Genomic DNA, 21,640 nt, shown 5'->3' on the forward strand with positions numbered 1-21,640 from the left:
GTAAAACCGAAAATTGCTGAACAGTAACCGATTATTACTGTTTCGGCATTTAAAGGTTTACGAAACGATTCTAAATTCTTTTCTTATCTTTTCAAGGTGATCGTTAAATCAAGGAAATGAATTATCTTCGGGAATTGTGGGATTACGCTCAAGTCAATAAGGTGAGTAAAATCTCACATATTTACGAATCTACCCTCGCGGTGATTCAAGATTTTTGCGAGAATATTTAATAATGAATTACAACATGTATAAAATTTAGTGGATTATATATATACTGTATAATGGTAATAAGTGCATATATATATAGTTCATTATATTATATACTGTTATTAATTCATTAGGAATGGTCATTTTGATGACGGAAGATTGTGTATTGAGCATGAGTTATGAAATATGACATGTATAAGATATAGTGGACTATATATATATATTGTATAAATGGTAAATAAGCACGAATATATATAGTTTGCAATATAATATACTGTTATGATTTTATTGTGATTATATGGAGCATGTGAATGAATCGTACAATATGATGTGAGATTATTGTACGTGATTTTAACATTGAGATTGTTAAAATGTGAATTGTCTTCGGACCTAATTTTTGGTACAATATGATGTGAGATTATTGTACGTGTTTGGCAAGTCGGAACCTAGCCTTTGGCCGGGCGAAAGTTACGATACAGTTAGAGCTCTAGTCTGTCAGCCATAGTACTTCATGTGAGGTAACGGGTGGTTATCTACTCATGAGTACTCAGATTGTTTTGGATGTTGGGTAGCGGGTGGTTACCCAATATCAGCATAATACTTCATGTGAGGTAACAAGTGGTTATCTACTTATGAGTACTCATATTGTTTTGGATGTTGGGTAGCGGGTGGTTACCCAATATCAGCTTAGTACTGCATGTGAGATAACGGGTGGTTATCTGCTCATGGGTACTCAGTTTATTTTGGATGTTGGGTAGCGGGTGGCTATCCAATATCAGCGGTGTATTACGAGAGGGGTAACAGATGTGTACCAGCGTTCTTGGTACCCGTATTATAAATGCATTGGGTAACCAGAATGGTTACTTAATTTTCTCATGAGCGTTTCATTTCATATTTCTTTGGGACAACCAGATGGGCTGTCCATTGACTCATGAGGGCATTTATAGTTGTTGTTTTGTGATCTTTCGTATATTTTGATATGCGAATTATATTTTGATTTTACTCATACGAGCTATAAGCTTACCGGGTTTGTGTTTACAATCCCGGTGCACCAATTCGATGGTGTAGGGGATAATTCCGCAGGTGCTGATTAGTGGAGGTTGAGTGACGACTACAGAGGCTCGAAGTCGTTCGTATCCTACTTGTGGTGAGGTTTTAGCGTGGATTTGTGTGTGAGAATTTGTGTAATTTCGTTTGTGAGATTTGTGAGGATTATTACATTTCCATTTTGTGTATGGATTATAAATTTGGGTTGTAATAATTGGTTGTCTGAGTTGCATTGAGAACTCAGAATTGATCCGATGTTACACTTTAATGATTTCGATTTATTTGAGATTATTTTGTGTTTAAGGACTTTAGAATTTTGAGTTTTAAAGCTCGAAATTTTGGGGTCGTTACAATGTTGAAACTCAATGATCATGGGTATGTGGAAGAGCTGGGACAACTTATATGCATGTAAACATACAGAAGCTAGCCAAGTACTATATTAAGAGATTGATGATTATGCGACTGGATGAGAGAACCTCTGGTTTCCATGAGGCTAGGGATCAATCGTTGGTTAAATTGAAAGAGCAAAGGCAATAAAAAAGTCTTCTGTGGATAGGTTCTGGTCATTCTTCACAAATTTGATTCATACATCCATGTGTGGTTTATACATACATGATATCAAATCAAAAAATTTACGCTCTAAAAATCTAATGAGATAATGAAAACCACAGGCAAAAGATAATTAATTATGACTTTCAATCCAATCCAGAAACACAAAAACTAGAAATTAGGAGATCAATTTGAAATATTGCAGCACACAAATGCACCTAAACCCCGAAACCATGGTTCCCATATTGATCAGCGAAATCAGTACCAAAACAATTATTGGGTGTCAGCATATTATAAAGTCCATGAACAGCCGTAGCAGAAGTCCCTGCACCAGTCCCACTCACAATCTTCTTGTGATGAGCCTTATCAGCTACCTTGTTCCTCAAGCTTTCCAATGCCATCATGTACTGCTCCCTCTCTCGCTGCTCCAGCATCAACAAATCCACTGGCTCATCCCACCAAAACCCCTCATCAACGCTCATTCCCATTTCCATCATCATCTTCTTATCATCTGCCTTGGCTTTCATCTCCGCCATCTTCTTCTTCAACTCCTCTTCCTCCTTCTGCTTCTCCAAGCACACTTTGTTGTACTCCGCCACGAGAACCTCCTGGACCTTATCGTCAGCTCCGACTACAGTGTTGAGCCCATTTTGATAGCTCTCGATCACTGCATGGATGTCGGGGTGCCCATAACAGAAGACCTTGTTGGCACTAGAGAACACGATGACTGCCACATGCGCGCCGCATAGCACGCTTAACTCCCCGGCCTTCTTGAATAAGCCGGCACGGCGCTTCGAGAAGGTTACTTGCTTGTTGCTTGAGTTTTCTATCCGCTTAATCTCGATCTTCTTCCGACCTTGAGTTTTCTTCGTCGACATGGCTAGCATTCGGATCGGATGATTGTCTAAGCTAATCCTATACAGATGAATAGTAGTGTATATATACAATTTTAGTTCTTGGTTGGCCTAAAATATTGGTTACTAAAGAAAAATTATGATCTTCTTAATTATGTACGAAAGAAATTATGATCTTCTTGGTTATCTCATTAATTAATTACCCAAGAATCCTCGTAAAGAGATTCTAATACCAAAATAGAAAGTTGTATTCAAGAAAAATGTACAATTAAAGTCAAATTAATATTAATTTTTTTCATATTTTTCTAGCGTAATTTCGATTTGTAATATTCCTACGTTTCACACAGTAGAAATGTAAGATTACCAAGACGTACAGTCAGTCTTTCACGTTTTAGGAATGTAAATTAAAGTAAAGATTTTATGTATCAATGTAATGATGTCGCAGAATCGTAGAATCACAAGATCTTATATAGCTTAATTAAAGGATTTCCATTTGATTGGTGGAAAACCTTATCATAGCTGATTCCTAAACTTAAGTGAGTTAATTGACAACTAGCATTCGATCATTGCCGAGCATTGTTTAAAATTTAAAACCCCCCATCAACTTACTTCCGGGCTATTTAACTTCTACAGAGCCCTAATTCAAAGCCCTGGATGATACTTCCTCTAACAAAAGCCCTGGATATTGTACTCTTCGTAGTTAGATTCTAGAAGAACAGAGGGAGGGAAAGGTCAACCGATGAAGGTGAAGGTGACCCCGAGAGTAGGGACTGGACTAGTCACTGCTGTTGTGTTAGAATCAATTCCACATGGCCAATCACTCATTACTGTCTCTTCAAAGATAACGATGTTCCAACGATCTTCTTATGGGCCTCCTCTGCCCACTATGGTTGGGGTTTGGTACCCACTCTAACCCTTAAGTAGGATTTAGAGACATCTAATTAATGTAACACTAGTGTCTTTGTCTCGAATTCATTGGGTAATTGATTTTCTACATTACTTCGTCCATGGGATCTTTATGCTCTATGAAATTCAAAACCTGCTTCTGCTCAACTAGGTTTGAACTTGTAATCCACAATTACGGCTGTTTTACTAATCAATGAGGTTCTACGTCCCGCTATTAGTACTTTACTTAGTTTTCTAGTTCTAGAGTGGGGATCCTTATTCCATCATGACATGGTGATGATTAATGGAAGTGAGGCAAGACTTTTTGATTGAGTTTGAGCTTCTTTACATTATTGTGAAATGTATTGAGACAAATTTAGTGTTGCAAATAAACTTACCTGCTCCGTGATTAAGCTATGGTATTGACCACGATCTATTATAGATGTAAAGCTATGGTATAATGGAAGTGACTAATATATACCGGTCATACGAGTACCTACTATATTGATAAAATTAAACGAATTAGAGGACGATTTTTCGTTTCTTCGTTGTCACGCGCAATTGGACAAATATGGACACAGCCTTTGTTCTACTTTTGCATGGAAAATTGTAGTGCAGATCCATCACATCAGACTAAGCTACCTCCATGTACGTGAGTCTTCAAGGACATTATTGCCTATCGTCAGTTTTTGTCTTTCCATAAGCTATACGACATTTGTCCGTGATGAATGATACATGTACAGATGTACATGAGATTTTATTAGAACCGCCTTGTTAAAAACTAGTTAAATTTTTTTAAATAATTGTTATTTAGATTTATTTTTTTGTTATATTTTTTCATTTCAACCGTTTATATTTTAAGTATATAAATGTTGATTATATATAAAAAATTTCAGCCAATTTAGTGATTGTTTAGGTATCAAAGTAGATTAATGAATGAATGAACCAAAATTGTCAAAAATATTTAATTGTTAAAATTCATAATGAATAAATCATGTTAAATAATGTTTTAATGATTGATAATTTTGATGAAATCTACTCATATATATCTAAAAACTAAATGATTGAGATATAAATATGAAATTTAAAAGTGTGTGAATTAAATAGGTTCTTAACAAGTTTTCAATAAGATAATCCTCATTGGAAAATGCTCTTGTTGGTGGTAGCAATAGTACTCACCGCCAAGCATACGTAGCAACCTCACAGGCCGTCCAACCGGTGCGAGGGGCCCTGCCTCCGACGTACAACCCGTAGTTCGACACTTGGGCTACCGCTTCTTGGTCGGAAATCATCAGTACCACACCCGGAAGTCACTCTCTCATGATCCACAATATGCTTATAGAGTAGTGAATATGTGTTATTTGTACCACATTGGAAACATGGATTGTGAGGGAGCTTTCCTTAGCTATAAGAGGAGAGCTTCCCATAGATAGAAGGGATCCAATTCCAACAGTTACACACTTGTACAATTACAAAGGTTATTGCCGAAACATAGTGGAACCTTAAGTGGACATACTCATGCCCACCAAAAGTATGGCGAACCACTATAAATGTTGTGTCGATTTATATTTGTCATGCTTCTTACTAAGCCTACGAGTTTACACATAAACAGCTCTATATACATGAATTGTTTTAATTAGTATTCGATGATAATCATGATCTGAAATTCTTTTGAGTTTATACAAGCTAGCAGACAGATCAATTAATTAGTAATTGATGTGGTGTCGAACGAACTCAAGGAAGGCAGTATATGCAGTCGATGTCGAACATAGCTAGCTCGACCGATTAGGAATTTATCAGGCCGACTTTGGCAGCAACAACACCACAGATGTAGCTAGCTGAGCTCCATGCATGTCTGTTTTTGTTCGTAACCTAATTCACCGATTCCATCACCTCACCACTTGTAGCTAGTGTACATAGCTTTAATAGCTTGCTGCCTTCTGTTCTCGGTCTGATCTGTTGTTTCTCTAGTCTTGCATACAAATCTGACACCACAATCAAATTTCACTCTAGAGATTGATTTAATTTGTATCACCACTTAGTAGTTTGGTGTCATGCGTACACCTATGTCTATATATATTGCCACAAGCTGTAATACATATCATCAGTATAAATTGAGATAAGCAAGAGAAAGGTGGCATATGGCATATATATGCAACACGACAATTAGGCGCTGTAGTTACCTAATTAAGTAGCCTACGCATGAAGTGATCGAGATAGAAGCCTTTCGATCTGGACAAAGAGTCAAAGAGAGAAAGATTTCCCTCTCAAGGAACGTATTGGCGTTTTATGGGTTGATAACCTAATAATCAGTTGGAGCCCCAAGATCAAATGTGATGCAGTGTTTCTTAGAGAAGCAGAAAATGATATTGAAATCCAATTGCATAATTTTTTGTACGTTTTGTTTAACCTCACCAACATGGCAACATGCAATATTAAAATCACACCTAGTTGCTAAATTGTTAAACTTTCCCCGCATGGTTGGATTTCTATATCATTACGCTTCGAAAGAGATCGAGATTTATTGGATTGAAACATAGATTCCATGACCTAACCTTTTTCATTACACACACAGATGTTATATGATCCATTACCAAATATGCCAATCATGCACTTTGGTAGATCAAATTAAGATAAACGACATGTTCGTTTCTCCTCTCTACTTCCTTTTATTTTCGTTCTACATGTAGCTCGATCTGGGCATATTATTATATAATTCTATTCTTACCCTAATTATTGAGCTTCTGAAACCGCACTTTAATACTTCCAAGTCCAACCGTTACGTAATTAGATTAATTCACGGTTCTATGCTAGCTAGCTTTCGTTCAACCAACTTTTGATTCAAACGCACCCAATTAACCCAACCATGGCAACTCGAAAAGGACTAGATCGATATTGTAAACCTAACAGCGATCTTAATGTTCGTATATATCGTTGACAACTGAAGCACTATCACTTTGATCGACATCGATCATTTTAGTTTGCTTAATTTGCTCGCTATGGATTAGGCCAGGGCAGTAGACCTACCTTATCGAAATGCCCCATTTGCATCATTTCTTTAATTTCTATGTTAAACTACGTCATTTGGACTATATCCGTGCCGTTGGGGTTTTACAGTCCTGGATCAACACCCGATACAAACAAAACAGTATTCAGTTTCCAATATTTTGGCTTAATTGGATGAGCTGGTTTCTAACTAATATCCGTAAGCAAGCACCTTGGGAGACAATGATGGATTAGTTTTTTGCTCCTCTATATTGTAAACTAGTCAAGGAGACCTGACTAGACGCCAATTAGAATAAACAAAACTGCAAACAGGGTCAAAGAATCAAGCATTTAGATAAGTGTATGTGCTTAATTAAGGTGGAAGAAGATGTAGGTCAGCAATCATATATACCAAACCTAACTACCTTTCTAATTCCCTCAACATTTCTATAATAGCCGAATGCGATTGCTCGTAACTAATTAATTCCTACCTTGTTAATTTCTTGCACTTCAAGTCAGAGTTTCTCTTTGTTTTACTTCATCCTATGATTCCATTCCATTCCATTGATTCAGAGAAGCTGAGAATTATTCCAAACCAATACCTACGTACTATGACATTACTTATTTCGCAACTTTCATGCCCTATATATGCAAACATCGTAACCTATCTTCTTGTCCATGACGAGCCATAGATCGATATGGTCACCGAACACAGTGAACTGGAAGGTACCTTTTGCCCATTCCTTTGCTTTGGAGAGTAGAGATCTCAAAGTACATATAAAAGGCTGGCATACATTTTCAAAAACTTAAAAGGTGGTAGTTCATTAGCCAATAATGGCCCGCAAATGGAATATTTTGTGTAGCGATGTATAACAAACGAACCCCTTATCCAACTATAGTAATCTGTAAACAAATACGAGAGCTAAACAGCTAGCTTAATTTGAGGATAAGAAATTAAGAATCCATTAATATGCAATTTCCTAGTGTTACAGTGGAGAACAGCAGACAAATTAATGGGTCCGACGTCCTAATTATTTTGTTCCCAAGAAACCTGCTGCCCGGGCCGGCCATAGCTAGGGCATCCACCACATTCATAAATTTATTTATAGATTGATGGGTCATCGACCATCATCATTTGTAGATCGACTGGTCAACTGAGGTTGATTTGTGTTACCACCCTAGCTGTTAGCTAGCATGCACAGGTTTAATAATTCTGATCGTAGTCAGTTAACGACTTAACGTGAACTCTGTTATTTATGAAATTAAATACCATGAGGAACTGAGGATTTATCTATGAAGCACGGAATCGCCTCTCCCCTCACGGTTTCCACTCTTGAAGCGGAAGCGCCTCAGAACCGTGTGGAAGCGACTTGTAAGCGTGCTTTCGGGAAAAAACGATATGGGTGCGCGCAGTGGCGGATATCTTTGGAGGCCAGAAAGGCCACGGCCCTTCCGGTGAAAATTAATTATCTCCTTAATTAGGTTTTAATTACACATTTAGTGATATGTTTAGTATAAATTGCCCCTCCAGCAGAAAAAATTGGCCAATCTGAGATTATTTTTCAGGTTCTGCCACTGAGTGCGCGGCGAAAGCGTAAGCTTCTTGGAAAGTGCGGAGGTGAGCGTGACTCAAAAACAAATAATTATCAACATAAAACTATGGTCTGTGGAGGAGCCATGCTTAACCTCATTTTGTATACTGTAATAATGCATTATGCAACAAAAGAATCATGTTATCCATAAAAAATACTCATAAATGTATGCGAATGTTCAATGGTAATCATTGTTGAAAATTCATCCACTATTAAACTTTTATCGACATATTTCCGTATATAACGTATTTGGTTTAAACCAAAACTAATATATGCTATTTATCTATCAACGCGATCATTATATATGTCGTATATGATTATCGTACAACGTACATATTGAACATATAAAAGTTAATGATAGTCTTAATGTAAAATTGTGAATGTGCAAATTATTATACTTGTTACTAAATGAGAAGGTCACAATGAGGATTTGGATGCCAACTGGGCAATGACCAGGAAAGGAAAACTTGAAGAAATTGCCATATTTTTCCTTCTTGTATCAATTTGTCACATCCATTGAGTAGGGTCTAAACATGAAAATACTTATATTCATACTAATAGGGACATGCGTCCAAACAAATTTTTTTTTAAAAGGAGTTTGGAACGTATAACCTTAATATGTGTTACATAGTCCGAACTAGTTATATCCTCATAGAGAACATTTTGATAATAACATGAACCTCTTTTAACCAACAATCATTAATATAAGACTGACAAGTAAGATGAGCTAATTTATTTGCTACACTATTTGTTTCACACATTTTTTTTGTATATTAACTGAACGAAAAGCATAAAAGTAATGTGTACAATCATCCAAATACGGCTTACCTCCGAATAATTCTCCTATTATTCATATACATTTGGTAGTGTTAATATAAAATTTGAAGTTTTGTCAATCAATAAATATCACTTTTGTAAAAAATCAATGTAAACACATATCGTTTGCTTAGTCGATTACATCAAACAAACAGTTGGCTGATTATAAGACTACTAACATTTACAATTACCGTTCATTTATTTGATGTAATCGACTTAGGAAATGATTTTTGTTTCAATTCATATTTTATAAATATGATATTTGTTGATCGATTAAACTTTTGAACGGTTATCATTATGAAATCACACTACTAAACGTATAAAAATAAGAGAGGGTATGGACATGTGCATCCATACCGGTATGAACACAAGTATTATTCGTCTAAAAGTAATCCATTATAATAGATCCATGATTCATACAACAAAAATTTAATCCATTTGTTTAATCTACAAACACTACGGTGCTCACCCTCCATGACTCATCAGTCACCACCTGATCCATTGCAAATATATCAAAATCAAAAAATTCATATCACTATGATATGAAACTCCTCTCATGATTTTTCAAAATCTTTTTCCAATCGTTAAAACCATTAAACCAGCCTTAATGAGAAAAAAAATTTGATTAGCAACGTCACAAAAACGGGCCTCTTGTAATTCTATCCAAACCGGAGGTCCCTTTAGGGAAATATTTGATTTTTGCTAAGTAGGATTAATAAAAAAAACTGAAACCAAAAAGATTAATAAAATCGATCAGCTGTACCCACCCCCACCCAATCCTTATGATTTTTTTTTGAAGCTCGTTCCTCTTCTTCTCCATCTTCTTCTTCTTCTTCGGCTCCACTGTCACTAATTTGCATTCCTCCCAGAACAAACCCATAAACAGCTATCTGTCCTTTTGAATCAGTTCGAAGAAGAAAGTTGCATTCTTTGTTTTTTTTTCGGTTTTGTTTGGTTGATTTTATTATTATTATACTCGCTCTCGCCCCTCAAGTCTCGAATCCAAAGCGAAAGAGTCTCTGTTTTCTATTTTACGTTATTATTATTATTCAGAAGGAGAGAATAATTTATATTCCGGGGGTTAAAAGATTTGGGAAATGCAGAAGAGCCGGCGATTATTCAGGGTTTTAAGGCCGATCGGAAAATCGTGGTCGATTTGATGGAATCGATGCGTTTAGTATCAGAGCTGTTGTCCGCATTTCATGGAGGCAATGTTACGGTGTACTCCATGTCTCGCTCTCAGATTCGGCTTTAAGGTTCGACTCGCTGTCCTTGTCCTCGAGGTCAGCTCTCACTTCAGTTTCAGTTAATGTTTGGTTTCCAGCTTCTGTTTTTCTGTTTGGAACAGGATTTGGGGGTTCTAGTTTTGTCTTTGGTTTTGAGATTTTAGTTTAGGGCTGTGGGTTTGTTGAGTTGTCAGGTATCTGAATCTTTTCAAATCTTTGTCTGGGAAGTTAGGGCTTTCCTTAATTTGATATGGTTCTGAGGAAGCAGCTGTTTACTTTTTAAAGCTATTTGCTTTTGTTCTTGCTCTTCCTAAACTTTTTACTTTCCTTTTTGGGTGGACTGTTAATTAATACTTGAGGGTGAAAGCTTGTGCCTTTATTTTGAATATTGAGAACATTTGATGATCTGTGAGTTGGGTTTGGGGGTTTGGACTATAGATTTTGGTCTGGGTTGTTTGAGTTTGAAGCAGAATTTGGGTTGAAGCTATGTCATACTATGCATTCCCTTTTTATGATCTGAATTCAGCTGATAAATTCTGGTGTTAGATTTGCCTAGTTTTTCATATGAGTCTCACTTGGGCTTTGCTTCAGATTGTACTGCTATTTATATGGTTGGAAGCTGCTAATGCGCATTCTCAAGAGATCATACTGGGAGGGCGAGGCCCGGAGAGGTCGTCAGAGAACATTGTTTCTCACTCCTGCATCCATGACCAGATACTCAAGCAGCGAAGGCGACCTGGTCGAAAGGTGTACACTGTTACTCCACAGGTGTATGATGGTTCTGGTATCTCAAAACCCCTTCACCAAAAGGGTAGGACATTGCTTGGAATTGCAAAGAAGTCTGTACTGCAGAAGGATGCAAAATTGCCCATCAGAATATATCTAAATTATGATGCTGTTGGTCACTCGCCTGATAGAGACTGTCGGAATGTGGGTGATATTGTCAAGGTGAGTTCATGACTAGATTGGTAAAGATTATATGTTTCATGGTCCACAGCGATGTGTAACTAATAAAGAAATTGCTCTCTTCTTTCTAATCTCCCTCTCTTATCAGCTAGGTGAGCCTCCTATTGGTTATCTTTCTGGCTTACCTTCGTGTAATCCTCATGGAGATCCTCCAATTTCTGGTGACTGCTGGTATAATTGCACTTTGGACGATATAGCTGGCAAGGACAAAAGACAACGCCTTCGGAAGGTTAGAATGTTACTGTACTTTTGTTGGTTTGCCAGTCATTTCAGCAAACTCTTATTTCGTGTAACTGTAATGAATGAGGTTCGCGTTGCAAACATTGAGATGTTAGTACATGGTAAATAAAATGTGAACAATATCGATGACTTTAAGGATGCTGCATAAACTCATGCCAGGTAAATTTAGATGTACATGAACCTGATTATTAGTACTTAAATGCAGGCTCTTGGACAGACAGCAGACTGGTTCAGAAGAGCCTTAGCTGTTGAACCAGTGAGAGGGAACTTGCGGTTGAGTGGATACTCAGCATGCGGTCAAGATGGGGGAGTACAGCTGCCACGTGAATACGTTGAAGGTAACGATGTGCTATTATTTTTTAGCTCATTGCTCTACTCTAGATGCAATTTTGTCGTCACATAGAACAATATAAAAATGATGTTGTTCTGTTTGCAGAGGGTGTTGCTGAAGCGGACCTGGTTCTTCTGGTCACAACTAGACCTACCACCGGTAACACCCTTGCATGGGCAGTGGCCTGTGAACGTGATCAATGGGGTCGTGCAATTGCAGGTATACCAATATATTTATACTATCTAATTTAGTATATAATTGTACATTAATTTAATTTACAATTTCATTTTTATAATTTTATTTGATATAGAATTTGAATTTCATTCATTTACTCAGTCTTATGTTGGATAGCATTACCTTGCCTACAATAACAATCAGACTGACAGTTCCTTTACTTTTTCCCCCCGGTAGGACATGTAAATGTTGCTCCTCGGCATTTGACAGCTGAAGCAGAAACGTTGCTTTCTGCTACTCTAATTCACGAGGTTAGTTGACCTTCTTAAAAGTTTGTGATTATGGGCTGTACTTTCTTATTGACTAGTTCTTTGGTTTTCCAGGTTATGCATGTTCTTGGTTTTGATCCCCATGCCTTTGCTCATTTTAGGGATGAGAGGAAAAGACGACGTAGTCAGGTAACTAATGCATCAAATATTTCCTTCATGATTTAATGGAATCTATATTTTTGTTTTAACTCATAGCTTCACATGACACGTTACTGCAAGTTGCAGTTTTGATTTGAAAGACATTAGCTACTGGTATTTCTTGTGGGTGGTTTTGGCAAAAAACAAAAAGTGGTTATATCTTTCTCTTACCTCTATTTAATGTGGCAAAAAGGATTTTTCCTCATCCTGAGTATATTTCTTTCATACTGTGACAGTTCTAAGAGAATTCAAATCTTCTCAAGAACTGTGTTTGTACCCATGGAATAATAATGACATTGTTGCCTGATTATGGAAAGTTAATTGCCATTCTGGCATCAAAGTCTTACTTGAGATCTACTTGCAGGTTACAGAACAAGTCATGGATGAAAAGCTTGGGCGGATGGTAACCCGTGTGGTGCTTCCACGAGTTGTCATGCATTCACGGTATCATTATGCGGTAAAGGCCAACTTCCTTTTTCATGTTTGGTGCGTTGCTTATGAAAGTATTCACAATCTTGCTTTAGATTGATGATCTCCAAATTCTACGAGACAAAAAGAAAATGGTTGTTGATTGATTTTCTCGCCAGGCATTCTCCGAGAATTTTACTGGTCTAGAGCTGGAAGATGGGGGAGGACGTGGCACATCAGGTAACACATTAATACAATAGATCATATATTCATATTCACTCTTAATGCTTTTTTATGTACCAAGTGTATTAAATAAATGAATACAGTCACATGTTGTAGAGGTAAACCTTCCTGTACTCGGTACAGTATTATGTATATGTATAGTACTATGGCAATATAATATGAGCAATGATATTTGAAACAGAAAAATTTAGGTAGACCAAAGATGGATATAGACAAAGGTCCTTAATCATTCTTTGCAGCAGATGTTTCTTCTCATTCATACCAATAAGTTGTGGCACATATGTTTGATAATCATTTTACTTCTTATAACTTGTTTGTAGGGTCGCACTGGGAAAAAAGACTTCTAATGAATGAAATTATGACGGGATCTGTGGATACAAGATCCGTGGTATCTAAAATGACGCTAGCCTTATTAGAAGATAGTGGATGGTATCATGCTAATTATAGTATGGCAGACAATCTTGATTGGGGTCGCAACCAAGGAACTGAGTTTGTTACTTCCCCATGCAATGCCTGGAAAGGGGCCTATCATTGCAACACAACACAATTGTCAGGATGTACATACAACAGAGAAGCAGAGGGTTATTGTCCAATTGTAAGTTACAGTGGGGACCTGCCCCAGTGGGCACGCTATTTTCCACAGGCTAACAAAGGTGTGTGATTGTGCATTTGTAATTAACAGTATTTTCTTCATTACCTAATACCTACTATACATATTACTTGGTTTAATGTCTGATGGAACTCTGTCAACATATGACCTTTGCAGGTGGACAGTCTTCACTGGCTGATTATTGCACCTATTTCGTAGCATACTCTGATGGATCATGTACAGACACTAACAGTGCACGACCACCTGACAGAATGTTGGGTGAAATACGAGGAAGCAAATCTAGGTGAGATTTCAATGTCTATTACTCCTCACTAACACTCTTTTTCTTTCTGACACAGGTAGATCTTACTGATGATTATTCTTGTCAAATGTAGGTGTATGGCCTCATCCTTGGTGCGTACTGGGTTTGTGAGGGGTTCTATGACCCAAGGAAATGGATGTTATCAGCACAGATGTGTCAACAATTCGTTAGAGGTATGTCAGGGTCTCAATTTTATTCTTGTACCGAGTTTAGTTTATGAAACACACTTCATGTGTCTACAACTTATCAACCAAAAGTAAATGAGGTTGTTTTTATATTTGCAAAACCTGCTTCATTATTCTCGCCTGTACTCTTCATGATCGCTGTTGTATTATTCATTCGTTTTCAGGTTGCTGTGGATGGGATGTGGAAAGTATGTCCTGAAGCTGGTGGTCAAATTCAGTTCCCAGGATTTAATGGTAACTGTGCTGTTTTATCTGGTTTTTAAGTATTTCATATCTATTGGATCAACCTAAATAATATTAGTAATGTTCTCTATTTAGGTGAATTGATATGTCCGGCGTACCATGAACTCTGTGGTACTGGAATAGTTCCCACAACAGGGCAATGTCCAAATTCATGTAATTTAAACGGTGACTGTATTGAAGGAAGATGTCACTGCTTTCTTGGGTTCCATGGTTCGGATTGTGGCAAACGTAAGCTTGTAGTTTTTCTGCCACAACTTATCACACAAAATTCAACACTCAACAACCTTCTGAACTGCAACATTTACAAAGATTTTCTTAACTCATAATCTTCACTGCAGGGTCCTGTCCCAGCAACTGTAGTGGACGTGGAAACTGCTTATCTAACGGGATGTGTGAATGCAGAAATGGGTACACTGGCATTGATTGCTCCACTGGTAATGCTTATCCTTCTTGTCTGTCTCTTCCATTTTCATAATTTGTTTTGTTGTCGTGAAGATGGGTGTTTACATGAAGTATTTTTATGTTCCGCACCACAAAATGTAGTGCTAGTGCATCTGTCCCTACAAAAAAGTATGGTACATGATTTGTTTTCAACAAGGATGAGTTGAAATTAGTCTGATACATATGAAGGATGTGGATTCACCCCTAAGTTCCTTACTATCCATTGGTGGTAGTAGTACTTGATAAGTGCTAAAATTATTGGACTTACTTGGCTGGTCTCTAATAACGTTGTGATTGGATATGGTATGCAGCTGTTTGTGATGAGCAATGCAGCCTTCATGGAGGTGTCTGTGATGATGGAGTGTGTGAATTCCGCTGTTCTGACTACGCAGGCTACTCATGCCAGAACAGTACAATGCTTCATTCTAGTCTTAACGTTTGCAAAGATGTGCTGGAGAATGTCAAGTCTGGTTCTGGCCAGCACTGTGCCCCCAGTGAACCAAGTATATTGCAGCAGCTAGAGGATGTTGTGGTAATGCCCAACTACCATCGTTTGTTCCCTGGTGGTGCCAGGAAACTCTTTAGCATCTTTGGCACCAGCTATTGTGATATGACTGCAAAGCAGTTGGCTTGCTGGGTAAGTAGCGTTGCCTTCTTTTCCTACCTTTTTGTTTTGTTTTGGAGTATGTGGGTGCATGTTCTGACCTAGATAGAATCTGACCGAGTGACTATGAAATGCCAGATTTCGATTCAAAAGTGTGACAAAGATGGGGACAACAGGCTGCGGGTATGCTATTCGGCTTGTCAATCATATAATTCAGCATGTGGAGCTTCACTTGATTGCTCGGACCAAACCCTGTTCAGCAGCAAGGATGAAGTAGAAGGTCAGTGCACAGGATCTAGTGAGATGAAAACATCATGGGCTAGCAGCGTACTTAGTTGGTTTTCAAGTAATGATTCCTCCAGAGGAATGTCTGTAAAAAATAGGCAGCTCTAGTTTTTGTTTCATTTTTTTTCTTCCAATCTTTTGTTTGTAATTTGTAGGTTTCCATTTTAGGAAAGGATGGCCTAAAACAGGCAGCCTTAGATGTAGGTTCCCTTTGTAACCCAACAATCTTTAAAAAAAAAAGTTGGGGAGGAAGGTGAGTTGTAGAGAGAATTGGAAATGTTAGGCATGCAAGGAAAAAAAGAAAAGGGAAAGTCTTGTTTGCACAGTTGTTCGGCCGAAGGCCTTGAAATTAAATAGAAAGAAAATGCCTTGCATTCTCTGTGTCTCTATGTATCATCTCACATTTTTCGTTATCCTTATTAACAGTTTAACACTGTTGGCACCACTTAGGACTCTGAAATACGAAAGGTGTGATTTGAGATGAAACTAGTCTGGAGAAGCCAATCATAAAAAATATCATTATATCCTGTACAATACAAAAAGGTTTTGAGACTCCTACATATCAGTTTAGGATAAACGATAGATATGAATAAACTTAAATGTCCATGATTTGGAAGAAGGTTTTTGGTTTTACTTCTAGAGCCAACATTCGCAAGAACACTCATTTCCATGTGCCAAGAAGTAAGAACAAAGCTTCTTGTAATTGACTGCTATCTTGTACTAGATCTGTTTTAATAAATTGGTTATTGTGTTCTAAAAAAAAAAAAAAATTTAGAACTTTGCTATTGGGCCTTTGGCCCAACATGAACCCAACATGTTAAACCACAACAGTGGTTTGACCCGAATCCGTTAAAGCAAGATCTCCGATATCGGAGGTGCCTGTTATTTCTCTCTCTCTCTCTCTCTCTCTCTCTCTCTCTTCACCGATCTGTAGTACTGAGTTTCTCTCATTATTTCCAAGGTACCATCTTTTCTCCTGCATTCTATTTATTTCTAATTGTTAGATTCAGTGATCGATTTTAAGAGTTTTACTCTGGTTATTGATTTGCTCTGTGAATTGGGCTATGGAGTTAAATTCATTGTTGCGTTTTGTTGTTCATTTTGTAGTTGATATTGAGACTTATAATGGCTGGAAGAGCTGGTATCCCTAATAAGAGCTCGGCACTCATTGCCATGATTGCTGATGAGGTATAGATGATGTTTTTTTGTTCTTAAGTTTTTCGATTCTTAGTTCTTTCATTATCTCGTGTTATGTAAATAATGCTGATTTGGGATAAAGAACTAGTCTTTCATATGCGGTAGTGGCTGACCTGATAATTTGATTGGTGCTATCTGGAAGTTTTGCATATTGATCTGCTTTGTTGTATATTTCCTTCTCTATGCAACTGGAACATTTAATCTTTGCTTATAGTTTTGAGAAAAAAATGTAAACTTCTCTTCTGCTGATTTAAATGAAATCATGTCTGTGAATGGAAAAAAAAATATACACTTGCTTATTTGAGGGCAGTTTCCACTTTCCAGAGTAACAACGTGTGTTGTTTCATCGGTAGCTGACTTGCGTTGAGAGATAATAAACTGTTGCTACTTTTTGTATTTTGATTACACCGTGAATCTAGAAGTTCTGGTCCTCTGGATTTTTCTTTTTCTGGACTTCTGGTGGTGCAAGTGTTGGAAGGTTTCTGTGTACACCTCCATCTGCTGTTTTTACTTCCTGGTTTTTGAAAAGGGCATTAACGATGTTCAATGTTCTAATTTTTGTCAAGGATTAATATGAATCACATCTTATAAGTCCGGAATCCCACTTGATGAAGTGATTGTTATCATGTAGGACACCGTAACTGGATTTCTACTGGCTGGAGTGGGAAATGTTGACTTGCGGAGGAAGACAAATTATCTTATAGTTGATTCAAGTATGTTGTCTCTTTGATGTTTTCTTTGTTTCACTTTGGACTGAGTGTTGTTATGCTTGAGTATTGGTTCTTGAACCATGTTGGTCTTTTGTTTCTTTATATGCATGAACATAGGCAATCAGATTAAAATGCCACTTTTTGTCTGTAATTAATCCTGCATCCATATATAAGATTTTATTTCCAACTAATACCAAATGAAATGAGACTGGGGAAGGAAGTACAAGCTCCAATAAAATGGATTCCACATAGAATTTCTGCCATAACTAAAATCTCTTTTTGGATAATGTTTATGGTTTGTTAATGAAGTGAAGTGTAAGATTACATATTGGTTAATGATGATGGTATTATGGCAGAGAAGTTACATTTTGCTGTTTTAATAATGCCTTGCTTCACTTTTTCATCATCATCATCATCGCTGTTTTTGAAATTAACTCACAATAAATGCGGTTGAATGATAAATTCACTAAATTTCCCTTGTTGAGCGAGAACTTAGCTTTTGTCTTATACTTTCAGTAAGTGGCTATCATTTATATCATTATTTTTAGCAAGGTGTATATATTGGTGTTTTTGTTTTTAATCTGATAGTATGTATTTCTGGTTTCTTGCTCAGAAACAACAGTTAAGCAAATTGAAGATGCCTTCAAAGAGTTTACCACAAAGGATGAAATTGCGATTGTCTTAATCAGCCAATATGTAAGTTCTCATGCTATGGCTTTTCTGGTCCATCAGGCATTATCTATAATTGCATTACACACTTTACTGTCAAATTGGTTCTTAGTTCTGGATGAGAAATATGATATCGTGTCTTTACTTACCAGGTTGCCAACATGATAAGATTTCTAGTTGATAGCTACAACAAGCCAGTTCCAGCTATATTGGAAATTCCTTCCAAGGATCACCCGTACGATCCTGCAAGTGATTCGGTTCTTTCACGAGTCAAGTACCTCTTCTCTGCCGAATCTGTGGCAGGAGATAGACGTTGATCACTGACAAGTATTTCATCATGTTACACTCATCAGGTCGCCAAATAAGTTTTGCATTTGACAACATGTATGCTCTTGCTTTGTGCACACCAGGTGCTATGCTACAGACAGACTTGCAGTTGGTTTGCTATCTGTGTATTCCTAGATTCCTTGTGTCTATCTATAAATACCAATGCAATTCGAGTGTTATTCTACTTCAAGTAAACTGCATTGAACGCTTGGTCTGTATTTTCTAAATCTGGAAATGGCCTTTCCCTTCTTTAAGATCATTATGGATAAGCTTGAGGGCAAACTCAGATTTGTTAATTCTAACCTCCAATCCAAATCATGAAACAACCTTCCACCACAAGTTTATGACAATTTCTGTGGAACCTTAACAATCCAAGAAGGGTTTTACTTCTGCCAACATTTAACAATTAAACAACTACAACAAGGTGCCTATCTGAGGTTGAGAACGTTGTACCTCTCATTTGGGAAGTGAGTTGTATACCTATATTCATGTTCTGGTTTTAGAATTGCTCAATATGGTCGGGAAAGATTCACAGATTAATAAGAAAACACCATGGACGGCAGGTTAAATATATTAATCCTTCCCTGTCCTCTAATCCTCCATCCATCAGCCTCAAAAACATTTCAATGATAAAAGCCTCTTAATATTCCCAACAGGGCAGAGAAACCATAATCGACTTTGACGCAAAGAGAGATAAAACTGCAGATTTGTCAAGTTTGCATGCTCATACCAATTAAGCCTAGCATATGCAAATGAAAGAACATGAAATTTACTTAAGGCTCTGGATGGTTAAGACTTAAGAGTCATTTCTATCTCCAACAAACAGATCAAATGAATCATAAACGAAATGGTTAATATATCGATTACCACATCACAATGCATTACGTACACCAATTAATCAAATCATTACGTAAATCTATATCATTACGTAAAGTTAATAACCCCTAACTAATCATTTATCTTTCAACCTTGCTAGCTCATGATGAGCCGGTGGGGCAAAACTCGATCAAGTAATCCGATCCGGTACAAGTACAAGTGCTAGTAGCATCATCATAAGCGTAGCTATAAGCAGTGGGACAAGCGCTCTTGAACATGGCCGAGTATTGCGTCGGAGAGCAAGTCTGCGGGGTGGCGTGGTCGCCGGTGCAGCAAAACTCCGGCGCATTAAACGCCTCACACGCGCTTTTGCACGCGACCACCACACCCGAGCCGGAATCGGTGAGTCGCAACTCGGGCGGGCAGTTGGTGTTCAGGTCGGCCACGCACCCCGCGTACTGACAGTCACCATCGCCGCCGGTGGCCCTCAGCCCCATGCCGACATTGTAACCGTCCACGAGGCTGACGTCATAGAAGTCCTTGTCGACTTGGGTGGAGCCAATGGTGAACTCGGCCAAGGTGACGGGAGGTGCGCCGCCGCCGGTGCATTTCAGGGAACCGCAGTCGCCGGTGAGGCATTTCCCATTTCCGGCTTCGTCGAAGTTGCAGCCGGTTCGGGCCCAGAAGCGACCGGACCAGCCGGCCGGGGCTGTGAGCTGGACTTGTGCACCGGGGAACATGGCGAAACCGCCTTCGCCGAGAACTGCGGCGCCGTTGCCGGAGAGTGTGCCGGGCCAAACTGTGTAGGGGCAGCGGTTTTGCAGCGTAAACACGGTTGCAGAAGCTACGTTTGCCACAGCTGCATTAATCAGATACTTTAGTGATGAATAGATCGAGAGAACAATGCAATCAGTATCAAGTATTAACTTGATGAAAACATGAAATCGAAAACATTAGAATGATGCTTACCTAATGATGCGACGATCAAAGGAAGAAGATAGAGATTGAGCTTGTTGTGTGAGGTCATGCTAATCGCCATTAGAGATCAGATAGAGTGGTTTCGGAAGGAGGAAGTTAACTGTTGAGGTTGGATTTGGTGAATAGAGGGTGAGATTTGGTAGGTATTTATAGTTGGATGCATGCATAAGGTATTTAGAGATTTGCACCCACCCTGCTCATAATTTTTGATTTCCCACTCTTTTCGTGAACCCACTATAAGATTCGTGGGTCGGTCGTGTAAATAATATGGAGGTGTTCGAGTTCCTCAAGTTATGTTTTAACTTTTAACTTTGCGTTTTACTTTCATTTACGTGATAGTGAAAAAGAGATCGATGGTACTATATTCGGTGCTTGAACTAATAAACTAAGTCATCAAATTGCGAATTGATTAAGTACGCAAGTGAGGATCGGATCCAGTGAAGTATGATGCAACGGCTAATGGTTGCAGATGTATATTCTAATCCACAAGGAGACAGAGAATCTAATAACCTAAACCTCCGCTGCAGGAGGAGGTCAGGAGGGAAGAAGTTGATATCGGCGAGAACAGTAGTAATCTGTTCATTCAGTTGGGAACGTGGTAAACATCAGCAGCTCCCTCCCACTCTCACACGTGCACCCTCCTTCGAACGTACGTTAGTTGTTAAACCATATCATACCTACATGAGATATCACATTTGACTGTGTCATTCGATCATGGTCATTTTTTGTTTCATCCGTACTCCTAAACACGGTTCTATTAAAACACTTGCTCTATCATCACAAAGATGGCATGATGAAAACATCAAGCATCATAGCAGTTGGATAGATTAATCAAACTCCAATTTCGATGAGTAGAGTCTTGTGGCATTGTTACATACATTACATGACACAGCGTTTTCATGGGTGATCGATTACTCGATCGTCTTGTTTTTTCCTTCAGGAAAATGCTAACGAAGGGGATGGTGTAAACTATGGTATGAGAGAATGTAATAATGAAAGTGGCAGCTGGGAAGGGTGGATTGATAGTTCTTCGATAAAATGAAAGCATGGAGCTTCCTAGAAATCCAGAGCGTTTAGTTTTACTCATTCAGCAAGCAGCAGCTTAATTACACTTTGTGACCATGGTATGTTTCTTTGTCTGTAAACAGATAAGAGGGCATCATTTACAGATACCAAGAACTCAAATTAGGCAGACGCTGTATGTATGTCTCTTCCTTTGTTGCTTTTACTATGAAATGAGAAGCATCATCGCAGAGTAAGTATCCAATCCACGTCACTTTGTAA

General features: G+C 38.1%; 4 protein-coding genes across 5 annotated transcripts; 2 read left to right on the forward strand and 2 right to left on the reverse strand.

Moving 5' to 3' along the window:
* Positions 1 to 2,021: 2,021 nt before the first annotated feature.
* Positions 2,022 to 2,681, reverse strand: LOC126784355 (agamous-like MADS-box protein AGL62). Its single transcript, XM_050509816.1, has one exon. The coding sequence runs from the start codon at positions 2,679 to 2,681 to the stop codon at positions 2,022 to 2,024; it is 660 nt and encodes a 219-aa protein (XP_050365773.1).
* A 7,036-nt stretch (positions 2,682 to 9,717) lies between these two features.
* On the forward strand, positions 9,718 to 16,020 carry LOC126782270 (uncharacterized). Of its 2 annotated transcripts, none has more exons than XM_050507486.1 (17): positions 9,718 to 10,191; positions 10,753 to 11,109; positions 11,216 to 11,356; positions 11,573 to 11,705; positions 11,804 to 11,917; positions 12,110 to 12,183; positions 12,256 to 12,330; positions 12,704 to 12,796; positions 12,927 to 12,987; positions 13,311 to 13,643; positions 13,757 to 13,883; positions 13,975 to 14,074; positions 14,251 to 14,320; positions 14,405 to 14,557; positions 14,668 to 14,763; positions 15,082 to 15,407; positions 15,513 to 16,020. In XM_050507486.1, exons 1-17 carry the CDS (start codon positions 10,138 to 10,140, stop codon positions 15,765 to 15,767), a joined length of 2,562 nt encoding a protein of 853 aa, XP_050363443.1. In that variant the 5' UTR covers positions 9,718 to 10,137; the 3' UTR covers positions 15,768 to 16,020. The 2 variants fall into 2 exon arrangements, with proteins under 2 accessions (XP_050363443.1, XP_050363442.1); XM_050507485.1 differs by having other exon boundaries at positions 9,718 to 10,218; positions 15,513 to 16,019.
* A 521-nt stretch (positions 16,021 to 16,541) lies between these two features.
* LOC126782272 (V-type proton ATPase subunit F) lies at positions 16,542 to 18,821 on the forward strand. Its single transcript, XM_050507488.1, has 5 exons — positions 16,542 to 16,620; positions 16,767 to 16,847; positions 17,488 to 17,569; positions 18,180 to 18,262; positions 18,388 to 18,821. The coding sequence occupies exons 2-5, from the start codon at positions 16,785 to 16,787 to the stop codon at positions 18,550 to 18,552; spliced, it is 393 nt and encodes a 130-aa protein (XP_050363445.1). The 5' UTR covers positions 16,542 to 16,620; positions 16,767 to 16,784; the 3' UTR covers positions 18,553 to 18,821.
* A 718-nt stretch (positions 18,822 to 19,539) lies between these two features.
* Positions 19,540 to 20,417, reverse strand: LOC126782271 (pathogenesis-related thaumatin-like protein 3.5). The gene is made up of 2 exons (XM_050507487.1): positions 20,348 to 20,417; positions 19,540 to 20,237 (listed from the first exon to the last, which is right to left on the reverse strand). The coding sequence occupies exons 1-2, from the start codon at positions 20,415 to 20,417 to the stop codon at positions 19,540 to 19,542; spliced, it is 768 nt and encodes a 255-aa protein (XP_050363444.1).
* Positions 20,418 to 21,640: the final 1,223 nt, after the last annotated feature.

The sequence above is a fragment of the Argentina anserina genome, chromosome 2 (genome assembly GCF_933775445.1).
Source record: "Argentina anserina chromosome 2, drPotAnse1.1, whole genome shotgun sequence".
NCBI lineage: Eukaryota > Viridiplantae > Streptophyta > Magnoliopsida > Rosales > Rosaceae > Argentina > Argentina anserina.